The sequence below is a fragment of the Balaenoptera borealis genome (assembly GCF_965194805.1).
Source record: "Balaenoptera borealis genome assembly, chromosome: 5".
NCBI classification, from domain to species: Eukaryota; Metazoa; Chordata; class Mammalia; order Artiodactyla; family Balaenopteridae; genus Balaenoptera; species Balaenoptera borealis.
In genome coordinates, this window is record NC_138862.1 from 96,245,958 (window position 1) to 96,268,381 (window position 22,424).

A 22,424-nucleotide genomic window follows, 5' to 3' on the forward strand; every position below is an offset into this window, starting at 1 on the left:
TAATTACATTTTCTTCAGTAAAAATGTTGAAAATAGAAATTGGAGTAAAAATACAGTGTTAATGCCAGTAAGGCACAAATTGCTACATAAAGGTGAACTGCACTGCCACATTTCAAGCCAAAAATCACTCTCAAATTCTGAGCTGGGTTCCTCTTAATTATAAATTTCAGAGATGAACTGTACAAAATCTAATCTAAGCAGGAGCATCTGATAATTTTCTCTCCCATGTCCATGTAAATTCCAATTCATATTTCTGAGCAGAAAAGCCAAAAACAATCTTATGTATTAATCTTATATATAGTATATATCTAGTATAGTATATGTTGTGTGTGTATGTCTGTGTGTGTATATAGAGAGAAATATCTAAGATTTTATTATGTATATATGAATTCTTAAAGCTTTTTGCAATCTACCATAAATCTAAAAAAAAGTATAGCATGGATCAATTATATATGAATATCAAGTAAAATTCATACAAGTTTCACTGGTAAACCTGTAACCTAACATGGCCACATAACATATATTTTTCTGCATTTATTTGGCTCTTATCACTGGACTATTTCCTGTGGAGACAATCATCTTTCTGAGTATGTCTGTTCTCTATCTTGAATATTAAGGGCAGAGATTCTGTCTTTTTATTAGCCTTATTTAGCACGATGAACATTCTGGGACAATAAACTTTAGATACAAACTACTCAGACTATCTGGGTCTTAACTGCTTCCTTAAGTCCTAGTGGAGAGGATGGTAAATCCATGAAGGGAGACCATCATATATACCAAATGACTTGCTGTTGGGTGTTATCCAGAAACGAACCTGTTGGATTTTAAAGATTGGAGATTGACTTTATCTCTCAGGGAGAAACTGGTTGCCCTATTGAATGCAAAATTTCCCAAAAGCTTCAAACTCCTCTTTGGATTCTGTTTCGGGATTTTATTAACACAAAGAAAACAACCAAATTTATGATTTGGTACAGGGGATATTAGGATAAAATAATAGAGAAGACATAGGAGATCAGTCTTTGGTGGTTTTAATATACAGACTCTAGCTCTCTGAGAAGTCAAGTAAGAAAAAATAAAAGCACTTAAGATTTCGTTCTCCTTGGAAAGGAAAGGCTTAAGTAATGGTAAAGAGGTTTGTTAAGTGTGGGATACCAGGCTCCTGCTTGTTTATATATGGACACTAGCTACAATTGAGAAAGGAGAAGTTCTGGAACTCTAAAATAGATCACTGTAGAACATACTGTTCTGAATCTGTTTAAATTTGGTTCAGTTTTAAAACTAGTTAAAATGCTCTCTCTTCAGCTGATTTTTTACTAATTTGTTTTCCAACATAAGAGATATAGAGGGGTGAGTTTAAAAATACACTGAACAGGGGCTTCCCTGGTGGCGCAGTGGTTGAGAATCTGCCTGCTAATGCAGGGGACACGGGTTCGAGCCCTGGTCTGGGAAGATCCCACATGCCGCGGAGCAACTAGGCCCGTGAGCCACAACTACTGAGCCTGCACTCTGCAACAAGAGAGGCCGCAATAGTGAGAGGCCCGCGCATCGCGATGAAGAGTGGCCCCCGCTCACCACAACTAGAGAAAGCCCTCGCACAGAAATGAAGACCCAACACAGCCAAAAATAAGTAAATAAATTAATTAAAGAGCTGATGAGTTGTTTAAAAAAAAACAACACTGAACTATATTTTATGAGTAGATGTCTACAATATGGCATCAGAACTACCAATGCTGCTTTAAGTACAGCAAAATTCCAAACTCTAAAATTTTCATTTCTCTTCTTGAACAAATTTTGATACGCCTTTGTTCTTTCACAAAACTCTGGTATGCTACATATTAAACATGTTCCAATCTTGATGAGTATTAAACATTTTATTTAAAGATTTGAAAGTAAAAAAAAGGTACACAAATACAGATCACATTATACCAAGGCAGTATTCTACATGACAAAAATCAAAACAAAACAAAATTTAAAAGTAAATGTACAGGTACTAAACAAGCATAATACCTGATATGCATTTCAGGCTGCATACACGTAAAATGATCTGACCACATACATGCTTATACAAAATAAATTTTTTCTTAGAATACCAAAATTCCAACCATTCTGTCAATTGCCTTAGTCCCCTGGTGAGTAATCTGAAACAACTTCTATGTAATATAAAAAGAATTGGCATGGCACATAAGGACTACAAAAACCAGAATACAATTTAAAACATATTTGTAATTCAATTCTGTATAAAATATACACAGTAAATATTAGTTTTTTTTAAAAAAAATATTAAAAAAAAAGGGCCACCCTGAATAATGGTTAAAACCTCATCACAGAAAAATGTTTCATCATTTGTAACATTGATAGAAAACTGATGGATTTTTTTTTTTAGAAGATATCTAACTTGAAGAAGTCATTTACTCAAAACTCATTTAAAATTGTAGATAAGATAGTAACTGTCCACCCCTTCTCAAAATGTTTTATCATGAATACTCTCTCTAATATGTAACTAAGGACAAACTAAAAGAAAAACTCAAAAAAATGTTTCTCAAAATGAGGTCCAAAGACCCAACAGAACTCTAAGGCAGGCCCAGTAATGTGCATATTAAACACACTGACTGCGTGATTATTCCACATTCTAAAACTTGAGAACGAATGCCCTAAGGGAAACAGTACCACTTAAAAGCAAGATGATAAACATATTTCTGATATGTCAAAAATTTCTATAAATTTATGATTTGAAGTGAATATTGCTTTTTGTTTTAAAACAAGTTTCAGGTCTTAAGAGAAACATACATACCTCTTAAATAAACATGTAAATTATATAAACATTTCCTTGGAGGTTTTCATTGCTTTCAGACATAGCTATTCAAAGAAAAGAGAGTACATGGCCAGAAACTTTGGAAAAATTACATTTCAAATGAAATGCAGCATCCCCGTGCCCCCCAAAAAGAGATAATTTATTAAATGCCTACATATTCTAAATCGTTCTAAATTTAAGGCTAGATAGCTTTCCTAAAAGTTACATTTTACTAACATTGGACAATTACAAGTAATTTAAACGATCATGGTTATTTTTTAAGTCCCTTTTCATAAAAAAAAAATTAAAATAAACAACAGAAGGATGCTATCATTGGTACCACTTTAAATAATAAATTGTTAAACACTAATATTAATAAAAAATAATCTGAAGAACTCTGCCCCTGAAATGTATTCTACTCTGATTACATGTGTTACCTACTTAACAAAAACTCACTTAAGGAGCTGGAACTGTGATGAAAGTGAGTGTATGTGCATATCCTGAAGATTTATTCATGTTTATTATTGTTTCTCGAGTTTCACTGAAGACTCCACAAACAGGATCTGAAAGTATGGATAATGTGGTTTGGGGAAGAAACAAGCATGGTTCAGACACTATTTGGAAGATAAATTATTTTCCTGTATACTGAATTATAAGGAAAAAATAGTATACATTCTGTGTCCACTGGATAATGGAATGCTTTTACATTTGGTAGCAAGTGAGTGCTTCCTTATTATTTAAGTCAAATCACAAAAAGCGACTGTGAGATTTACTGTCCAATAAGAAATAAATATTACCATTGCACTTTTCTGTATCTATTTTAAGTTTCTATTTTTTCCTCTTTATATACTGAGAAGTGTTCCATTTAACTGCATCCTGGGTTCTTTGAACTACATTTATTAACACTCCAGTTAAAGTCCCCGCTACAGGGACAAGCTCAGACACTAACCCCTTAACATACTAAAGAAATCACTTGAATCAGTTTTTCAAAAACAGCTAACGATTTGGAATCTGATTCTTAATAAAATGTGCCTATTTTCTTCCTCAAGGAGAATCTGTATTCCCTCATTCTAAGCAAGCAACATCTTTTATTACCAATTTATAATTGCTGCCTTAAAAATCAATAATTTAATTTGCTAAGGCAATGATAAAATTTACAGCTGAATTTTTAAACACACAGAACTCAGAAAGTAATAGGTAATATAACAAGTTGTATTTTGCATTACTCTTTTATTCCAAAATTAGACACTTAAATGACTTCATGAGTATGACAAAAATCAGGGGAGGCTTAGGATGTAATCCCACCATGTGCCTTAATGCAACAGATACTCTTTTTAGTCAGTACTTCCTTTAAACAAAAAAGACAACTTTATTATTCATCAGTAGGTTGCTGGATTACCAGTGTAACTAAATTTTGACATGATTGTCTGCAAACTAGTTTCATTTTTTTTCCATAGTTAAACTTAGATGTAATAATTGACTCTTACAGCCAACAATAGAATATACTGAGTGCTTTTTTTGCAGGTGAAAAATATAAAATGGTTCTTTGTATCCAGGCTGGTAACAAGTTTATCCATGCACTAAATGGCAACACAAGCAAAATGCATAGTTGAGAAAGGAGGATCAGACACATTCTTCTGCAGACATCAAAAGAGGATTAATGTACTCAAAACCTTCAAATTCAGACTGATCGATCTTCCTCACAATGTCACTGTTGAAAGAAAAATAATTTTCATCATCAAGATTTCTTTGATTTTTTACTTAAATGGAAAAATAAGATTAAAAAATTAAAAATAAGGCTAATTTATATAAGTTACGGGGGGGAAATCTACAAGTTTTTAGATTAACCCCAAAACATTTTCTAGAAGAATCAGGAATGTTGAAAATCAAAAAAGACTAATAATCCCACGAGCAAGTTTAGAACCAAAAAGTAGTCCAAAACTGAAGCCTGGGAATAAAAAAGGTACAAATTGTCATAATTCTAGGTAATCTTAACTTTTGACCTGAACGACATTCATAATGTAACATCCAGGTCTGTATTAGTGTGCAATTTAGTAGTCACCCCAACAGCCAGATGGAAGATGGTGAAGAGAAGGCCCAGAAGAAGTTAACCAAAATGAAAAGACAACAGGAAGAAGAACACTGAAAGACCTGGAGTGAGGAAGGGTCACCCCAGGGAGGCAGTGGGTCACAGGGAGCAGAGAGGTTGGCATTCTGCTACACTGGGCTCCTAGTTTAATTCACAAGAGTATTTCCATCAAATATTTTACTACTTAAATGTTCGTACCATACTGCAGAGCACCACGTTACACAGGACATAGTCTCTTCCTTCAAGAAGAGAAGGAAGGTAGGTACTTCACATAACAGAAAGCAGTACCTGCTAAGTTTCCTACACAACAAGCTAAGTTCTACTCTAACCACAGTTCTAAAGGAAAAGGTGACTTCTACTTGGAGAAATCAAGAAAGGCAGCATCATTCCACAAACACTTACTGAATGGAATTATGAAAGATTATGGTAGGTCTGGGGAATGCCAGTAATTTATTAGAGTTGGAGCACAGGAATAGAAGGGTGTTAAGTGGCAGAGGATGTTGGAAGGTAATGGCTAGCTCAAAGAAGCCAGTGACGTTTACACTAAGTAGGTCCACCTTGATCCATCAAAGGTCTGGTTACATCTGAGGTAGCTCTGAAAGATGGGGAAGATTTCAATAGGTGAAAAGGAAGGAGGACTAGAGAGGAAATGTTAACAGCATGCTATCAGGGAATGGTGAGTAACTGAGCCTGATGAGAACGCAGCGTTTGTGTTAGAGTATAGTGAGAGATATGGCTAGAAAGTCAGGCTGAAGCAGATGGCGGGAGGCCTTAATTACTAACCGAGGGGATAGACTTTTTCTGCTAGGCAATGTAGGAGTTACTGAAGGTTTCTGATGAAAGGAGTTAAAGAACTGGAGTGGTACTTCCTGAGTGCACCGAATAGGCTGCAAAGTAAAGAAGGAGTCAGTTAGGATGGCATGATAGTCTACGTATGATCTGAGAGACCTGAGCTGGGCTTATGGCAGTGGGAATGGAAACGACACAAGTGATGAAGTAAAGCAAAAAGAGACGAGGCCTTGGCTGCTGAAGGTATTATGTAGTTTGGAAAGGAAAAGTTAGAGTCAACAACCACTGACTCAGCTCTTGAATCCGAATGCAGGACTGCATGGTGGTACAACAAGCAGAAAAGGGTAAATAAAAACAAGGACCCGAGTGAGAACAATTTAGACTTCATAGGTTTGAGGTGCGTATCTGACAAACTAGGAGAGATGTTTAAACTAGTAGAGGGAAATGCAGCTCAGGAGAGATATCAGGGCAGGGGCTAGGAGCTTTAGAAACCACCGCTCATTTATTCTTCACAGCACCTTGGGAGGTAGGCAATACGAGAAGACACAGGCTCAGAGAAGTTATGCAATTCACACCCAGGGTACCCAGCTGGTAAGAGGTGGTGTCAGGATTCAAATTCCTATCTTTTGGTTCAATCCAGTGCTCTTTCTAATACACAATGCTGCCAGAAATAATGATTTGGGTACACCTCTCCCTCCTCTAGTAGCCAGTAAGCTTTCTAAGAGATTGGCCTATGCCTTGATCGTCTTTGAATGTGCAGTACTTAGCATAGTGCCTTTTGCTCAAGAATTGTTTGCCAATTTAGCTGGGAGTCATTTAATAGCTGGTATCCATGCTATGGGGTTGGCTGAAATCTCCAAGGTACCAACTGCATATAGCAAAGAGAAGGCAGTCATGAATAGAACCACGGCGCATCCTAGTCTCAAGGGGACAGGGAAAATAAGATGACAAGTGGTTAAAGAGATGACGCAGAATGAGGGTAGGCAGTGCCAACTAAAGCAGGCCATGAGTGCCAGACGCTTTACTGACATCGGAGGAGATGGGGGCAGATCAAAAAATGCTTTAAAATTTAGAAATTAAGAAGTCAATTCAACCTTCAACAGGTGAAAAAGCAGGTTAAATTGTAAGAGGTCAAAGCGTTGGCAGCAAGAAAGTGTAAGATAATCAATGTTGACTACTCTGAAGGAAGTTAATAGAGATAGTGCTTATTTATTTTTCTTTTACCATAAGCATCTATTAACTATTTGTGAAAAAGCTCGAAGATGAAAGGAAAATGAGAAAAAAATGTGGTGGTTCAAAGAAGTGGAAAAAATTAGGATAGTTGAACATGTTTATAAGTAGAGGGAAAGAAGCTGGAAAAGAGAAGTTAAGGAAGGTAGAGTAGTGGAGATAACTGACAAAATGAACCCTGGAGGAAAAGGGGAGAGGACCCCTTGCCTTCCAAGAACTGGGAAGAAGCAAAAGTTTGGGAAGAGTTAGAGAGCAATTCTGAGATGCAAGGTGGTCTGGTGACAGCTGGAAAGGGAGCAAGCTCACAGCAGAGAGGTCGCAATCCTGGCAGTCAACTCAAGGCAAGGTTAATCCATTTAGAGTGATGAAGGCAGGGGTAGGCTTCTAAAATGCAGAGATAGTTTAGAACAGCTGCGGTGAGGAACGTGATAAGAACTAACAAGATGTAAAAGTAAAATGACTGCCAAGCAGAAAGGGCTTTATGAGATGAGAGAATGAATCTGTAATGACAGGTGAAGGATCAAATATCCCCAAGTTATTCTAAACTTTAAAAGATACAACATAAACACAAAGAGTATGTCAGATCACTGCTGCCTGGACTTGATATGTTGATGTAATCTTTTTAAAAAGTAATTTGGCAATACATATCAAGAGCCTTAAAAATTTCGCACCCTTTGACCTAATTCCCTGTCTAGGAATCTATCTTAAGGTGATACTCAGGAACTCAGACAAAGATGGTCATCATCAGAATGGGAAACAGCGCAGTGGAGTGGAAAGAGCACAGGCCTTAGTCAGACTTGGGTTTGAATCCTGGCTCTGCCACCTGATAGCTGCATAACTTTGCTTAACCTCTCTGAGCCTCGGTTTCCTCATCTGTAAAACGAAGATGATGACAACTAAGTTTACAAGGGTGTTGTGAGAATTAGAGATAATACACGTAAAGCAAAGAAGAAAATGACAATTACCGTTTTTATAATTGTATAATTCAAACATCCCATAACTGAATGATTAGATAAAATACAGCATAATCTGATAATGAAACACTGTGTAGCCATTAAAAATGGGACTTTCAAAGAACTTGAAAAATATTTCAGTCTACAGAATTACTTACTCATCATCTGGAGTGAGCTGGACAGGTTCATTAGTAAACTGAGAATCAAAGTTGTCCAAACCAAATTCCCCAGAAATATTTGGTTTAAAGGGAGGTACCACCTGCTTTTGCTCCATCTAGAAAAGACATAGTGGATGACAGCTCAAGCCTGCATTCTTAGAAATATTCCACCTCTACATTTCTCCTCTGTCCTCAGATATTTCCCAGTCTTATGAAAATGAGTCCCTAGGCATTGGTCTACAATATTCACAATGATGGAAATAATTTACAAATCTGAACATTGATGCAGGCCTCAATAATATTACAACCTGCTCCATTAAATTAATGTTCTAATCTTTTACTGTTTCAAAAGCTTTTTTAAAAGCACTGAAGAGAGTGGTTTTAAATTATTTAAGCTGTGATATACTAGTTTTTCAATATTCTTTTAAGTTAATAAATTTTGGCCCAAGAAAATAATGAAACCTAATATATAAAACAGTCCAATTTACATACCATATCCCAATCAACATTTCGGAAGAATGGGTGTCCCTGAATATCAGCAAATCCTGTTTGAGGATGACAACCCAATCGTTCCTTTGGGTCCTATGGTGGAAAGAAATGTTTCAAGAACTGGGTGAATATCCTGCTTTAGAATAAATCATCTTTGTGACCTGTGTTTTGTGTCTATTATATGATCCCTTTATGTCTGAACTCAGAATGGTCTACCTTTCTTTTCTAGAAAGTGCAACACTAGATACTCAAATGAGTATCTGAAGCTTGTGACAAGTAAGATTTCCTCATGGCTCTCTCCAGCTATCCTTGTAATTCAATTGGAGAGATGTGGCCACACCTTGCTAAAGAAAAATGGGAGGAAAAAGAGCAGCAGAATCAACTGGGCAACATCCAGCTTTTTCTTTGACATGGGTTAGCGCGATAGTCAAAATATGCAAACCCCCAAACTTAACAAGTTTGGTTTTAGCTCAATTTAAAAGACCTGTGCCCAATTACAACAACCATAATCTGTGTATAGCGCAACGATACAACCATTATCTGAATCACTGGACTGAGAAGGGGCCTGCAACTTATAAAATTATCATGAATGAGAACATGTTCCCATTTTTCTTTGCAGTAAAAGGCATTTTGTTTTGCATACTGACACTTCTCACCTTCACTTTTCACTTAGGTTTCCAGTTTAAATCTTTCCTCACATAAAATACTCATTTAAAACAAGCTTGAATTTCTTATTTTATTAAAATTCATCATTATCTTATCTGTTTATCTTAGAAAATAAATGCAGGGCTTCCCTGGTGGTGCAGTGGTTAAGAATCCGCCTGCCAATGCAGGGGACACAGGTTTGAGCCCTGGTCTGGGAAGATCCCACATGCCGCGGAGCAACTAAGCCCGTGCACCACAACTACTGAGCCTGCACTCTAGAGCCCGCGTGCCACAACTACTGAGCCCGCGTGCCACAACTACTGAAGCCCGCACACCTAGAGCCCGTGCTCTGCAACAAGAGAAGCCACCACAATGAGAAGCCCACACACCACAACAAAGAGTAGCCCCCATTCGCGGCAACCAGGGAAAAGCCCATGCAGCAATGAAGACCCAACACAGCCAAAAATTAAAAAATAAATAAAATTTATTAAAAAAAAAAATGAAGAAGTAGTAGATTGGTGTTAGAGAGAGGGCTCTTTAAATAAATAAATAAATAAATGCACATCAACCTACTTTCTAACCTACCATTTATTTAAAATAAGATTTTAACGTAAGAATTGGAAAATTGGTTGGTGTGGAAGAAACCTACATATTTGGTGTTAGAAGTGTTATGAGTAAAGATAGTTCAGAATCGTAATCTTAGATAGATCCTAAAACTCTTCTAGCCTACCAACTGCAACAAACAACGACAGAATTTTCAGATGTTCAGATTTTTTAAAGCGCCAATGGTAGCATTTCATTTCTTCTGAATATTATCTAATTATAGGGTTGTGATATAAGAATTTGTAGGGAACACTACTGCACTAAGTGCTCAATAAGTTAAGACATTCTATGAATAATAATCTAAAGAAAACTGAAAAACAGAGCTGCAAGTACAATTAAGGCTATCCCCAGGATGCAATTTTTCCCTGAGTACATGGTATTTTTCACTTACATTAAAAACACCATATGTAATATAAAGCTGGGGGTAAATTATATTGGCAAAATGGAAAGAACAACTCACCTCAGGATCTAATTCTGTCAACCTACTCTTTGCTGAAGAGACAAGTTCCAGATCTAACTGAAAAATTACATACTCTGATGTTTTGGAATTTTACGTTGCCTGAACCTCTCCTTACCAGCTTCATTTGTATAGAGATAAATCACTAAAGATTTTATACACAATTTATACCTTGTTGAGGAAGCTCTTCAGGACACTTGCAGCTTTTACAGACAAAGAACGTGGTATGCGAATTTGTTTTTCCAAAATAACTAGAAAGAAAATTTACGGCATTATATTTAACTTTTACAGGGCTTTAATCTTTATATTTTTATTATGAGGTATTTAAGGCATTCTAGCAGAAAAAACCAAAGACATTACATACACTACCTAAGCGTCTTGTGTACTTTCCCAGTCCCATTCCTCTCCTTCCTTCTCAGAGACAGCCTCTATCTACTCTGAACAGTTTTTATCATTATATGCATATGTTTTATTCTTTGACTACCTTACCTTAGTTTCCTCATCTGTAAAATTGGAATAAAAATAATACCTGATTCATCGGGGTGTTATGAGGTTTAAATGAGTTAGTATCTGTAAAATGTGTGGCACATATTACTATATTCGATTTTATTAGACGTTGCCGAATTATTTTCCAAAGCTGTTGTGTCCATTTTCACTCCTGCCACCAGAGTTCCAGTTGCTCCATATCCTCACCAGCACTAGTATTATCAGACTTTAAAATTTTTGCCAAATGTGTAGGTATAAAATGGTAGCTCATTAATGTTTTAATGTGCATACCCCTAATTAGTAGTGAGGTTGAACGTCTTTCCATATATTCCACAGCCAGCTGGATTTCCTATTACATGAAATATCCATTCATTTCCTGTGACGGCCTTAATTATGAAATGTAGAATTTTATGGCAGTCTTCACACTTCTTTGGACTGTGTGTTGGTGGGGGAGGGGTCCTTGTGCTTGTCTGCTTGTTTCCGTTCTGTTCAATTCTTTGTATTTCCGATTGTGGGGCTTTTTTCTTCATCTTTTGATCCCTCTTATCTTCTTGGTACTCTACTTTTTCCTCATATTGCTCTTGGACTTATGCATTCAGCCTCATGGTCCAGGTGAAAAGACAGTCCTCTCCAGCTACACAATTCTTTCCTCCAATCTCTGTGATGTACAATCTGAAGGAACCTCTTTGTTACGTTTTTGAGTATGAGAAGGTAGCTGGCAAATGTGAACAGACTAAGAGGTAGGAAGGATAGATCAAAACAACAACCACAACAAAAACGAACTCAAAGCCTCACGTGTTAAGGACTATATTGTCCAGATTATTCTCCTCTTTCTTACTCAGAGTAATAACTTGAGCCATCCTCATTCATGCTCTAGAATACATTATTCACAGTGAATCTCTGTAAAACACTGCAAATTACCTTGAAAAAGATAATCCTCTGTGTTTTGATCAGGGTTATCGGAGCTCCCAACAATATCAAATGGAGACCTTCCTGCCATCATCTCAAACATTAGTACTCCAAGAGCCCACCAGTCGACGCTGAAACCTTCAAAAAGAAATTTTAAAGCAACAAATTATCCATCCTGCATTCTAAAAAGTCAGTAATTTGAGATTCATTTTATTACATAACAAAAAAAATAAACATAATGAAAAAGTAAACTCGAAATGCATTACAACTATCATGGTAGGCATCGAGGATTATAGGAATATTTCACTTATCAAAAAGGGGAGGTGCCTAAAAGATAACTTTAAAAATAAAATATTGAAAATGGAACATAAGGTTCGTTTCCCAATTATGTCTATAATTTCAGACTCATAGACTGTATCTAATATTTTGTTTTGAGGATATAATGAAATTGTATTTGAGAATAACCTTCCTTGATCTGAAACGTGATTTTCTGCTAGCTGATTAAAGATCTTGAAGGTCTTTGGAACCATATTATGAGCAGCTATCAGAAATACCCATCCTCCTTTACAACTGCTGGAATCAAAGGGCCAGAACCCAAAGGGTCAAATGTTTTCTTAAGATAAACATATCCTCTGGTTCGTGACAAGCAGGCAATCTTTCCTCCATCTTTCAGATTCCTGGGGGAAATACCCCAGGAAATCTGAACAATCTTCCAGAGGTTTATGACTCTGGAGTCACATGGCTGATTAAATCCCAACTCTGCCAGTTTCTAGCTACATGACCTTGGGCAAGTTATTTAACCTTTCTGTACATCAGTTTCCTTGTTTGTAAAATGTGAATTAACAGTGCTTACCTCATAGGATTATTAAGAGGATTAACTTAGTTAACATATGCAAACTGCTTAGAATAGTGCCTAGTACTCTTAAGTGCTTGCTACTAATAAAATATTATTCAAATTTGCACCCCCAAATACTGCCAAGGTCCCACCGTCTCTGATTTCAGGATTTGGGGGTTTTATGTAGGTTTTAAGAAGATCAAGAAAGTTTATGTTAATAAGCTCAGTATTGAAATACTATAGTGTACTATAATGCAATTGGTACCACATTTAACCACCCTTCTAGCACATAGCCAAAATACCACCAATTTATTACCATAATCTTCTCCTCTTAAAATTTCAGGAGCAATGTAATTAGGAGTACCACAGAAAGTGCTGGTTGTATCTCCTGGCCGTAATCCTTCCTTTTATTAAAAAAAAAGAAAAAAAATAATAAGATGCAAAATCTGTTTCAAATTCACCTCTTTTATTTCATCTATCATATAAGGTCAGCATCTATAGGTAATATATTGAGCTTAAATAAAATATCACTAGCACAGTTGCCTTTATTATTAAAATCATGGGTTGCTACTAAATACCTTAAAAAAAACCTGTCCTCATTAGATGTAGGTAAAGAGTCAGTTCAATTAAGATAAAAATGGCACTTAAAATAATTTATACGCAAGTAAAATTGTAATAGAAAAACTTAAATTACATGAGTAAAAGGAATCATATTTTATGAAGAAAAGAAGCTCTTTAAATCCCACCTCCTAACACAACCACTGCTGGCATTAAGATGTTTCCCTTCTGGTCATTTCTCCTAAGGCACACGTTTTTTGGTTTTGTATTTTAATAGCTACAGGATGGAGGAAATTAAGGTAAAACACACTAATATGTATAAATAGAGAAACTACGCAATAACAAATGGAACAATCACCAAGAAGTTAAAACAAACTGGTATGTAGCTAACAACACAGCCTCAAAATACAACTAGTAAAAATGGACAAAATTATTAAGAGGACTTCACAATCCCTGCTATTGTCTGAATGTTTACATGCCCCTAATATTCTTATGCTGAAGCCCTAATGTGATAGCATTGGGAGGGGGGGGCCTTTGGGGAGGTAATTAGATCATGAGGTTTGAGCCCCATGATGGGATTCATGTTCTTATAAGAAGAGAAAGAGAGCTATCCCTTTTCTCTCTCCCCACCATTTGAGGATACAACGGGAAGACAGCCATCTGCAAACCACGAAGAATGCCTTTACCCTTCTGCAAACCAGGAGGGGTGCCTTCAGACACCAAATCTGCCAGCACCTTCATCTTGGACTTCCCAATCTCCAGAACCATGAGAAATAAGTGTTTGTTGCTTAAGCCACCTAATCTGTAGTACCTTGTTATAGCAGCCTGGACTGATAGTACAATCCCCAATCATGACAGGTAATTTTAACACATCTATATCAAAAAATGGTAGGTCATACCAACAAAAAAATTAGTAAGCAGAGAAAGATTTGGACAAAAGCTAGAGTTAAAAATATGTATAGTTTACACACATATAGAATATATATATCTACGTGTATGTGTGGAGAAACGGAAAAGGAGGGAGAGACTCCTTGAATGCAAAATAGAGATTACATACCCTTTTTAAAGTACATTTGGGATACTGACCAAATACTAAGGCATAAAAGAAACCTCAATATATTTTAAAGGACTAATATCATTCAGACCATTCTTGGGCCACAGGCAATTAAATAAGAAAGAGCCAAAACAATCTTGAGAAAGAAAAGAGTTGGAGGAATCAAGCTCCCTGACTTCAGACTATACTACAAAGCTATAGTAATGAAAACAGTGTGGTACTGGCACAAAAACAGACACATAGATCAATGGAACAGAAATAGAGAGTCCAGAAATAAACCCATTCACTTGTGGTTAATTAGTCTATGACAAAGGAAGCAAGAGTATACAATGGAGAAAAGACAGTCTCTTCAATTAGTGGTGCTGGAAAAACAGGACAGCTACATGTAAAAGAATGAAATTAGAATATTTTCGCACACCATATACAAAAATAAACTCAAAATGGATTGAAGACCTAAATATAAGACCAGAAACCACAAAACTCCTAAAAGAAAACATAGGCAGAATACTCTTTGACATATATTGTACCAATATATATATTTTTTGATCTATCTTCTAAGGCAAAGGAAACAAAAGCAAAAATAAACAAATGGGACCTAATTAAACTTAAAAGTTTTTGCACAGCAAAGGAAACCACTGACAAAATACTACTGGAATACTACTCAGCCACAAAAACAAATGAGATTTTGCCATTAACAACAACATAGATAGACTTGGAGGGTTATTATGCTATTGAAATAAGTCAGACAGAGAAAGACAAATACTGTATGCTATCACTTATATGTGGAATTTAAAAAATAAAACAAACAAGTGAATATAGTAACAACAACAAAAACAGACTCACAGATATAGAGAATAAACTAGTGGCTACCAGTGGGGAGAGGGAGAGGGAGAAGGAAGGGACAAAATAGAGGTAGGAGATTAAGAGGCACAAACTACTATGTATAAAATAAATAAGCCACAAGGGTATATTGTACAGCACAGGGAATATAGTCCAATTTTATAATAACTATAAATGGACTACAATCTTTAAAAACCATAAATCACTATGTTGTACATCTGAAACTTATATAATACTATAAATCAACCATACCTCAATTAAAACTAAAAATAATAAAAAGATAGTCTAAATACAAGCTGAATAATATTAAATATACAACTAAGCATCTGCTTTTTTTACTTTATAGCTATGTAATTTCCCATGTAATTACAGACTTCCTATTATTAATAACTACAAATCCAATTCAACATATGTACCTAGAATCTAACCATTACCCTATTGTTAAATTACATGGTATGAAAATCCAAACAAAAAGGTTGGGGGGGAAGATATACACTAAAAATCAAGCCTTCCTCCCATTCTGGTCCCTGACGCATCCAGTTCCAGCTCCCTAGGGACAACCACTGTCATGAGGTTCTTATGTGTTCCTACAGAGATATTCTGGGCATGATGTATGTATTTGTCTTCAAATTTTACACTATTATATATAACACTAACACAAACATCTAGAAGAATTATTTAGTAATATATGTTGTGACTCCAGGGATTTTTTAAAGATCTCTAACAGGGATATATATGTTATTTTTGTATACAGGCATACATGGAGATACTGTAGTTTGCTTTCAGACCCCCATTTATGACATCACAATAAATTGAGTCACATGAATATTTTTGGTTTCCCAGTGCATATAAAAATTATGTTTACAGTACACTGTAATCTATTAAGTGTGCAAAAGCATTATGTCTAAAAAACAAAGTGAATACCTTAAATAAAAAATACTTTAAACACAACATTGTAAATCAACTATATTTCAATAAAAATTAAAAAAAAACTTTATTGCTAAAAAATGCTAACAAGGACTTCCCCTGGTGCTCCAGTGGTTAAGAATCTGCCTTCCAACGCAGGGGATGCGGGTTCGATCCCTGGTCAGGGAACTAAGATCCCATATGCCGCAGGGCAACTAAGCCTGCACACTGCAACTACTGAGCCCGCATGCTCTGGAGCCCATGCGCCACAACTAGAGAGAAGCCTGCGCACTGCAGCAAAAGATTCTGGGACTCAATGCAGCCAAAAATAAAAAAATAATAAATAAATAAATATTAAAAAAAAATGCTAACCATCATCTGACAACACAGGGTTGCCACAAAACATCAACTTGTAGAAAACGCAATATCTGTGAAGCACAGTAAAACGAGATATGCCTGTACAAAGAAATATGAATGTGATTTAAGTTGTTTTGTATTATGGGCAATGGCTTGACATACAGTCTCATGGTGAGTGACATGCACTTTCAGGGTAAGACTCAGAGGCAAGGGATGCAGTCTGTTAACTTGTAAAAGAACTATACTAAATCATTCACCTTTTGACTGGATATCTGAACATATCAGCTAAATTATTTACAGCATAACATAGATATTATTATAACACCCCCTGCTGATAAAAAATAGTTAAAGGCACATCAATTCACAAAATAGCTGGTTTTTCAGTCAATAAAAAAAAACAATGTTCATAAAATATTCCAAACATAACTCTGAAGATGTTAATTGCAGTTTTCATATGCCTCCAGTCATTACTATTCTCTGCATTCTTTTTAAACTTTTTAATACATTTTTAAAAGTCTTTATTGAATTTGTTACAATATTGCTTCTGTTTTATGTTTTGGTATTTTGGCCACAAGGCATGTGGGACCTTAGCTCCCCGATCAGGGATCAAACCTGCACCCCCTGCATTGGAAGGCGAAGTCTTAACCACTGGAACGCCAGGGAAATCCCTCTTTTTTTTTTTTTTTTAATATTTATTTATTTAGGCGACGCAGGATCTTCATTGCCGAGTACGTGATCTTCAGTTGTGGCATGCGGGACCTAGTTCCCTGACCAGGGATCAAACCCGGACGCCCTCCACTGGGAGAGAGCAGAGTCTTAACCGCTGGACCACCAGGGAAGTCCCTGCATTCTTTATATAAAAGTATCTAGTGAGAAACTGAAGAAATTAAATTAATTAAACCTAAAGAAAATATTTCTGGAGAAACTATGAAAAAAAATTTGAATGATTTATATTTACCAAAGAATAATTATAAGGAAAAGAAATTTATCCAATATATGCCGAAGGTCAGACATTAGGTAAGTTTAAATACTGATGTTAAGTCATAAGATAAGAACATTCAAATTTCCAGGGGATTTATTTCCCATAAGGTTTAACATCAGGCGTAAATATGTTAGTTGGAAAAGAGACAAAGTACTGTTGGTTAAGTCTCTGAACACAAGTTCCAATCCTGGTGTCATTTCCTACTAATAACACCAAATAGCTCCTGGAGGAGGCAGAAAAGGAGGTAAGCAAGACAACCAATTTAAAGAACTACTGAATAAAACCTCTCAGATTTATCAAAGATCATGATTAACTTGATTGAGGATCTCTGGAAAGAATGGGAATATATAACAAACCACTATTATTTTTCATTAAGAGTAACAAAAAGATCAAGTGATTTTTCTCTAATAATATCTTCCAGGCAAAACAGGATGCCCAAATTTCTTTCAATAAAAAGAACCAGGCTCTGGAGGCACTTCCCTCAGGTGAATGGGGAAAGGCAATTAACACATTCACATGCTTGTTGCCGAATTCACTGTGTGAAGATAATTTGGTCCCAGCTATTTTGACAAGGAGAGTAGCCCCCTACATATTTCCTGGAAAAAGATTGGACCCGTAAATGAAACATTGTTACAAAAAGAATAAAACACCAAGAAATAAAGGACATGTCCTGAGAGTAACTAAAATTCTTATTTTGCTTTACTGAATTTTATGTCAGATATTTAAATTTAAATATATATAGAAAATGTTAGATTTCCTAGGAAAATCTTGAGTGCATCATTAAGAGTCACAATTAAATGACAAAAACTGGAAGGTGATATGCAAGCAGTTGTTTTAAAGTTGTGGGTTTGTAGACAGTTTTTACCTCCAAATTTTCTTCAATAGTGTCACAACTTTCAAGACAAAAAATTACAGACAATAAAAAGAACTTAACTCTTATAGCACATATAACGCTCACAGAAAATATGGAATTTTGTAAATGGCTAGGAAATCAGTACATTTGTCTTTGTTTAGGATACTTTTTGGAATTCTAGCACAAAGTAGCACTTATTTCCCCATCATTAAATGTAATTTGACTGAAACAATTTCCTGAGCTGCTGAGATCTTCTGAATAACTAGAAATTTCCCCTCACCTTACACATGCCATAGTCAGTGAGTTTAATGTGTCCTTCAGAGTCCAGCAACACGTTGTCCAATTTCAAATCTCTATAAATTATCCCCCGTTCATGAAGATAATTTAATGCTAGACTGATTTCTGCAGAGTAAAATCTAAAATAAAATGAAAAATTACTCATTTGATTCAAATTTTTAAACTGTGGTAAGTGCCTACAGAAAGGTATTTAAATCCTACTCCCATCTGCAAACCAGAACATCAAAATCATGGCAAAAGATTTTTTTCTCTCAATGTTTTTAGGAACAAAACCAAAACACAAACTGAAGTGCCACTTTAAGATAGCTGAGCCCTAAACACAATTATAAAGTTCCAGTCTAAATTAAACCCATGCTTTTCATAAGGTTTAATTTGAAAGTCTCAAGCAGGGGTTCTTAACCTGGGCCCTTGGATGGACTTCAGAAAGTCCACACTCCTACAACTGGACGCAAAGTTGTATGTACAGAGACACCTTCTACAGAGTTTCCATAGCTTTCATCACTTCTCTAAGGGATCAGTGACCTCCCAAAATGCTAAGAACCACTGATTGGTCTAAAATAGAAAGAACACTGAAAGTTGACCACTCAAACCATAAAATCCATACCAAAATTCTAGAAAAGGAATTAAAAGAAATTATTCTACAACAGAAAGAACTTTTCAAAACTGCCACCAACTCATTGGTGGTAAGCAGAATTTTTGACCTGAATAATGAAAATGAAACGCCCTAGCTGGTTTTTGGCTGCTTTGGTGAATGTTATCATGATCATGTTTGGAGGTACATAATACACACCTTCCAGATACTTAATTCTAGGAATAGGGAACTTGAGCTCTTATCCTATACTCTGGTTCCTAGAAAAGCAAAGATGATATGAAACCAGAACAGGCACTTTAATACAATAAAAACAAGACTATTTTCCCCAGGTCAAGCTGAACAAACAAGGAACAAATACCAGCTATATTCACAATTCAAAATATCATCTGTGGCTTTGCCATGAAGGGTGACCATTTGCTAAAGCCTAAATAAATAATGAACATACAGTAAATTAAACAACAACAACAACAGCAGTTTGGCCCCGAGACAGATTAATATACTTTATACCTTCTTATAAAATTGAAAGCTATTATCTCTTTTTGACAAGAAATATCAATGAATTGCAAGATTTCCACTAAATAAGTTTTCTTTTAAAATGAATCTCTAATCTTTGTTACATACATATACAAACTCACATGCTTCATTTTGGCATTACTCTTGTGAAGTGCAAAAGGGTAGAATTACTGCTAATTATGTGTAAAAAACAAAACAAAACATGGCACTCATGTATTAAACTTCTTATCCAAGGCCATGATCCTTCCCCACCTATGTCCTCCAACAATTTACAATCCTGTAAAAGAATATCAAATTAAGGGCACTAAACAAATAAATGATGGGATCAGAGGGGGGAAAGCCAAAGGCAGAACAATTAAGAAATTATAATTATGGAAGAACAGTCGATTACATAATAGGTTAAGAGGAATTGTTTTATTACTCTCAAGTATATATGAACAATAATCTTCTAATGAAAAACTGTCAGTGATCACTGCAAACTTGATAAGATTAATAAGTGTTTATAATTTCATTAATTATTTTAGTGGCTGATACTGAATAGATAAAATATTTGAAAATAATTGAGTTTCGTAGACTAAAGGTATCCACTTTAACATTGTTTGTACTTCTCAATTGCTTATAATTATATTATTATATATGTAATATATATCACATTATAATATAATTTAACTTTTAGCTTAGCCTTTACATGACTTATAAAGAATTAGCTCGTATCAAAATAAATGATTTATCTACTGTTTTCAATCACTGGCATATAAAAAGTCCCATAGCTTCTCCCGCCAAACTTCAACACAAGCAAACAATAAACAAAAAACTTACCTGGCATGTTCTTCAGGAAGTTTTCTTTGTCGCTGCATATGAAACATTAGATCTCCTCCATTAACATACTCTATGACAAAGAACAATCTAAAAAACAGGAGAGAACACACGAAACCAAGATCCAAAATAAGGTGGTGTAACTTTGCATTTTAAAACTATAGAGACCAGTCACAGCATAGAGAGCATTCTACATGATTCACCCTTAACAAAAATTCCAGGAATTTGGTGGAAACAAAGGGTGATTGGGGTAGAAAGCTGTTTAATCACAGAAGGTACAAGAAAGTAAATCAGAAAGATAATTTGTAACCTGCTACTTCTATTCTAAAGTATTGAGTTGGCCAAAAAGTTCGTTTGGGTTTTTCCATAAGATCTTATAAAAAACCCGAATGAACTTTGTGGCCAAGCCAACAGTACCATTTGCAATCCAGAGCTCTCACTCCCACCCCAATTTTAGAATGTGCAATGTGTAAGTCATTTTCAACTGTCACTTAAGGCAAAAGAAGTTAGAATCTATCCCCCTAATCAAACTCTAGGAACATTTAAGTCCTAAAACTAGAATCTTGGTGATATTTAAAAGGTGGGATTCTACTGCCATAATTATGACCTGGCTATTTTTTTTTTTTTTTTCGCCTAAAGCAGGTAATTTCCTAATGCTGATCCAATGTCAAATTGATATCACTGGTTGGAGTATGAGTAGCAGGAAATTACAAGCATAGTACTGTTGTGTCTGTCTCCATGTGACTTCCACTTTAGGAATTACTGTAGAAAGGGTTCTTATTGTGTAATATACCAAAATGTGTAACACCCAGGTATCATTCCATTATCTTTCAATCTTACCTGCTTTCTGTCTGGAAGCAAGAATGCAGCCCAACAAGAAAAGGGTGATTAGATGCCTGCTCAAAAACATGCTTCTCTGTCTGTACCCAGTCAATATCCTATTTTAAAATACAAAAGAAATCTATGTCAAACTGAAATGATATCATCAAAACTATGATAAATTTGTTCTTAGTAATTCTATTACCATAAATGCAGTTATTAACTAACTAGGCTAAATATCAAAAGCATTGATAATCATGAAATAGTAATTTATATACAAAGAGAAAATACTGCCAGTAAATCTTTCGATATTATGCAACAGTCTAGAAAATTTTACAAAGCTCAAGTACTTGACCTTGATAATAATATGGTTTGATTTTTATTTTTAAAAAATCTAATAATCATCAGATAACTTTATTTATTTATTTATCTGGCTGTGTTGGGTCTTCATTGCTGCACGCAGGCTTTCTAGAGTTGTGGTGAGCAGGGGCTACTCTTCGTTGTGGTGCACGGGCTTCTCATTGTCGTGGCTTCTCTTGTTGCGGAGCACGGGCTCTAGGCACGCAGGCTTCAGGAGTTGTGGCGTGTGGGCTCAGTAGTTGTGGCTCAGTAATAGTCCATTGTATATATGTACTACATCTTCCTTATCCATTCATCTGTTGATGGACAGTTAGGTTGTTTCCATGTCTTGGCTATTGTGAATAGTGCTGCTATGAATATAGGGGTGCATGTATCTTTATGAATTACAGTTTTGTCCGGATATATGGCCAGGAGTGGGATTGCTGGGTCATATGGTAATTCTATTTTTAGTTTTTTAAGGAACCTCCATACTGTTCTCCATAGTGGCTGTGTCAATTTACATTCCCACCAACAGTGTAAGAGGATTCCCTTTTCTCCACATCCTCTCCAGCATTTGTTGTTTGTAGATTTTCTGATGATGCCCATTCTAACTGGTGTGAGGTGATATCTTATTGTAGTTTTGATTTGCATTTCTCTAATAATTAGTGATGTTGAGGAGCTTTTCATGTGCCTCTTGGCCATTTGTATGTCTTCTTTGGAGAAATGTCTATTTAGGTCTTCTGCCCATTTTTGGATTAGTTGCTTGTTTTTTTAATATTGAGCTACATGAGCTGTATATATATTTTGGAGATTAATCCCTTGTCAGTTGCTTCGTTTGCAAATATTTTCTCCCATTCTGAGGGTTGACTTTTCGTCTTGTTTATAGTTTCCTTTGCTGTGCAAAAGCTTTTAAGTTTCATTAGGTCCCATTTGTTTATTTTTGTTTTGATTTCCATTACTCTAGGAGGTGGATCAAAAAAGATCTTGCTGTGATTTATGTCAAAGCGTGTTCTTCCTATGTTTTCCTCTCTGAAACAACCATTATTAACACTTCTACAAACTTA

At 35.6% G+C, this 22,424-nt stretch overlaps 1 protein-coding gene across 6 annotated transcripts in view; it reads right to left on the reverse strand.

Annotated features, from left to right (window-relative positions):
• Positions 1-1,856: 1,856 nt before the first annotated feature.
• Positions 1,857-22,424, reverse strand: part of PRKCI (protein kinase C iota) — an 80,575-nt gene continuing 60,007 nt past the window's right edge. For 4 of the 6 annotated variants that reach the window (XM_082394059.1, XM_082394055.1, XM_082394057.1 and 1 more), the window contains 9 exons: positions 21,043-21,140; positions 20,206-20,292; positions 18,265-18,400; positions 12,751-12,838; positions 11,612-11,737; positions 10,376-10,455; positions 8,503-8,592; positions 8,011-8,126; positions 1,857-4,502 (listed from right to left, as the gene is read on the reverse strand). In XM_082394059.1, coding sequence (XP_082250185.1) covers positions 4,415-4,502; positions 8,011-8,126; positions 8,503-8,592; positions 10,376-10,455; positions 11,612-11,737; positions 12,751-12,838; positions 18,265-18,400; positions 20,206-20,292; positions 21,043-21,140 — 909 coding nt within the window. In that variant the 3' untranslated portion in view covers positions 1,857-4,414. The remainder of the gene's footprint in view (positions 4,503-8,010; positions 8,127-8,502; positions 8,593-10,375; positions 10,456-11,611; positions 11,738-12,750; positions 12,839-18,264; positions 18,401-20,205; positions 20,293-21,042; positions 21,141-22,424) is intronic. The other 2 variants (XM_082394056.1, XM_082394060.1) reach the window with 2 other exon arrangements.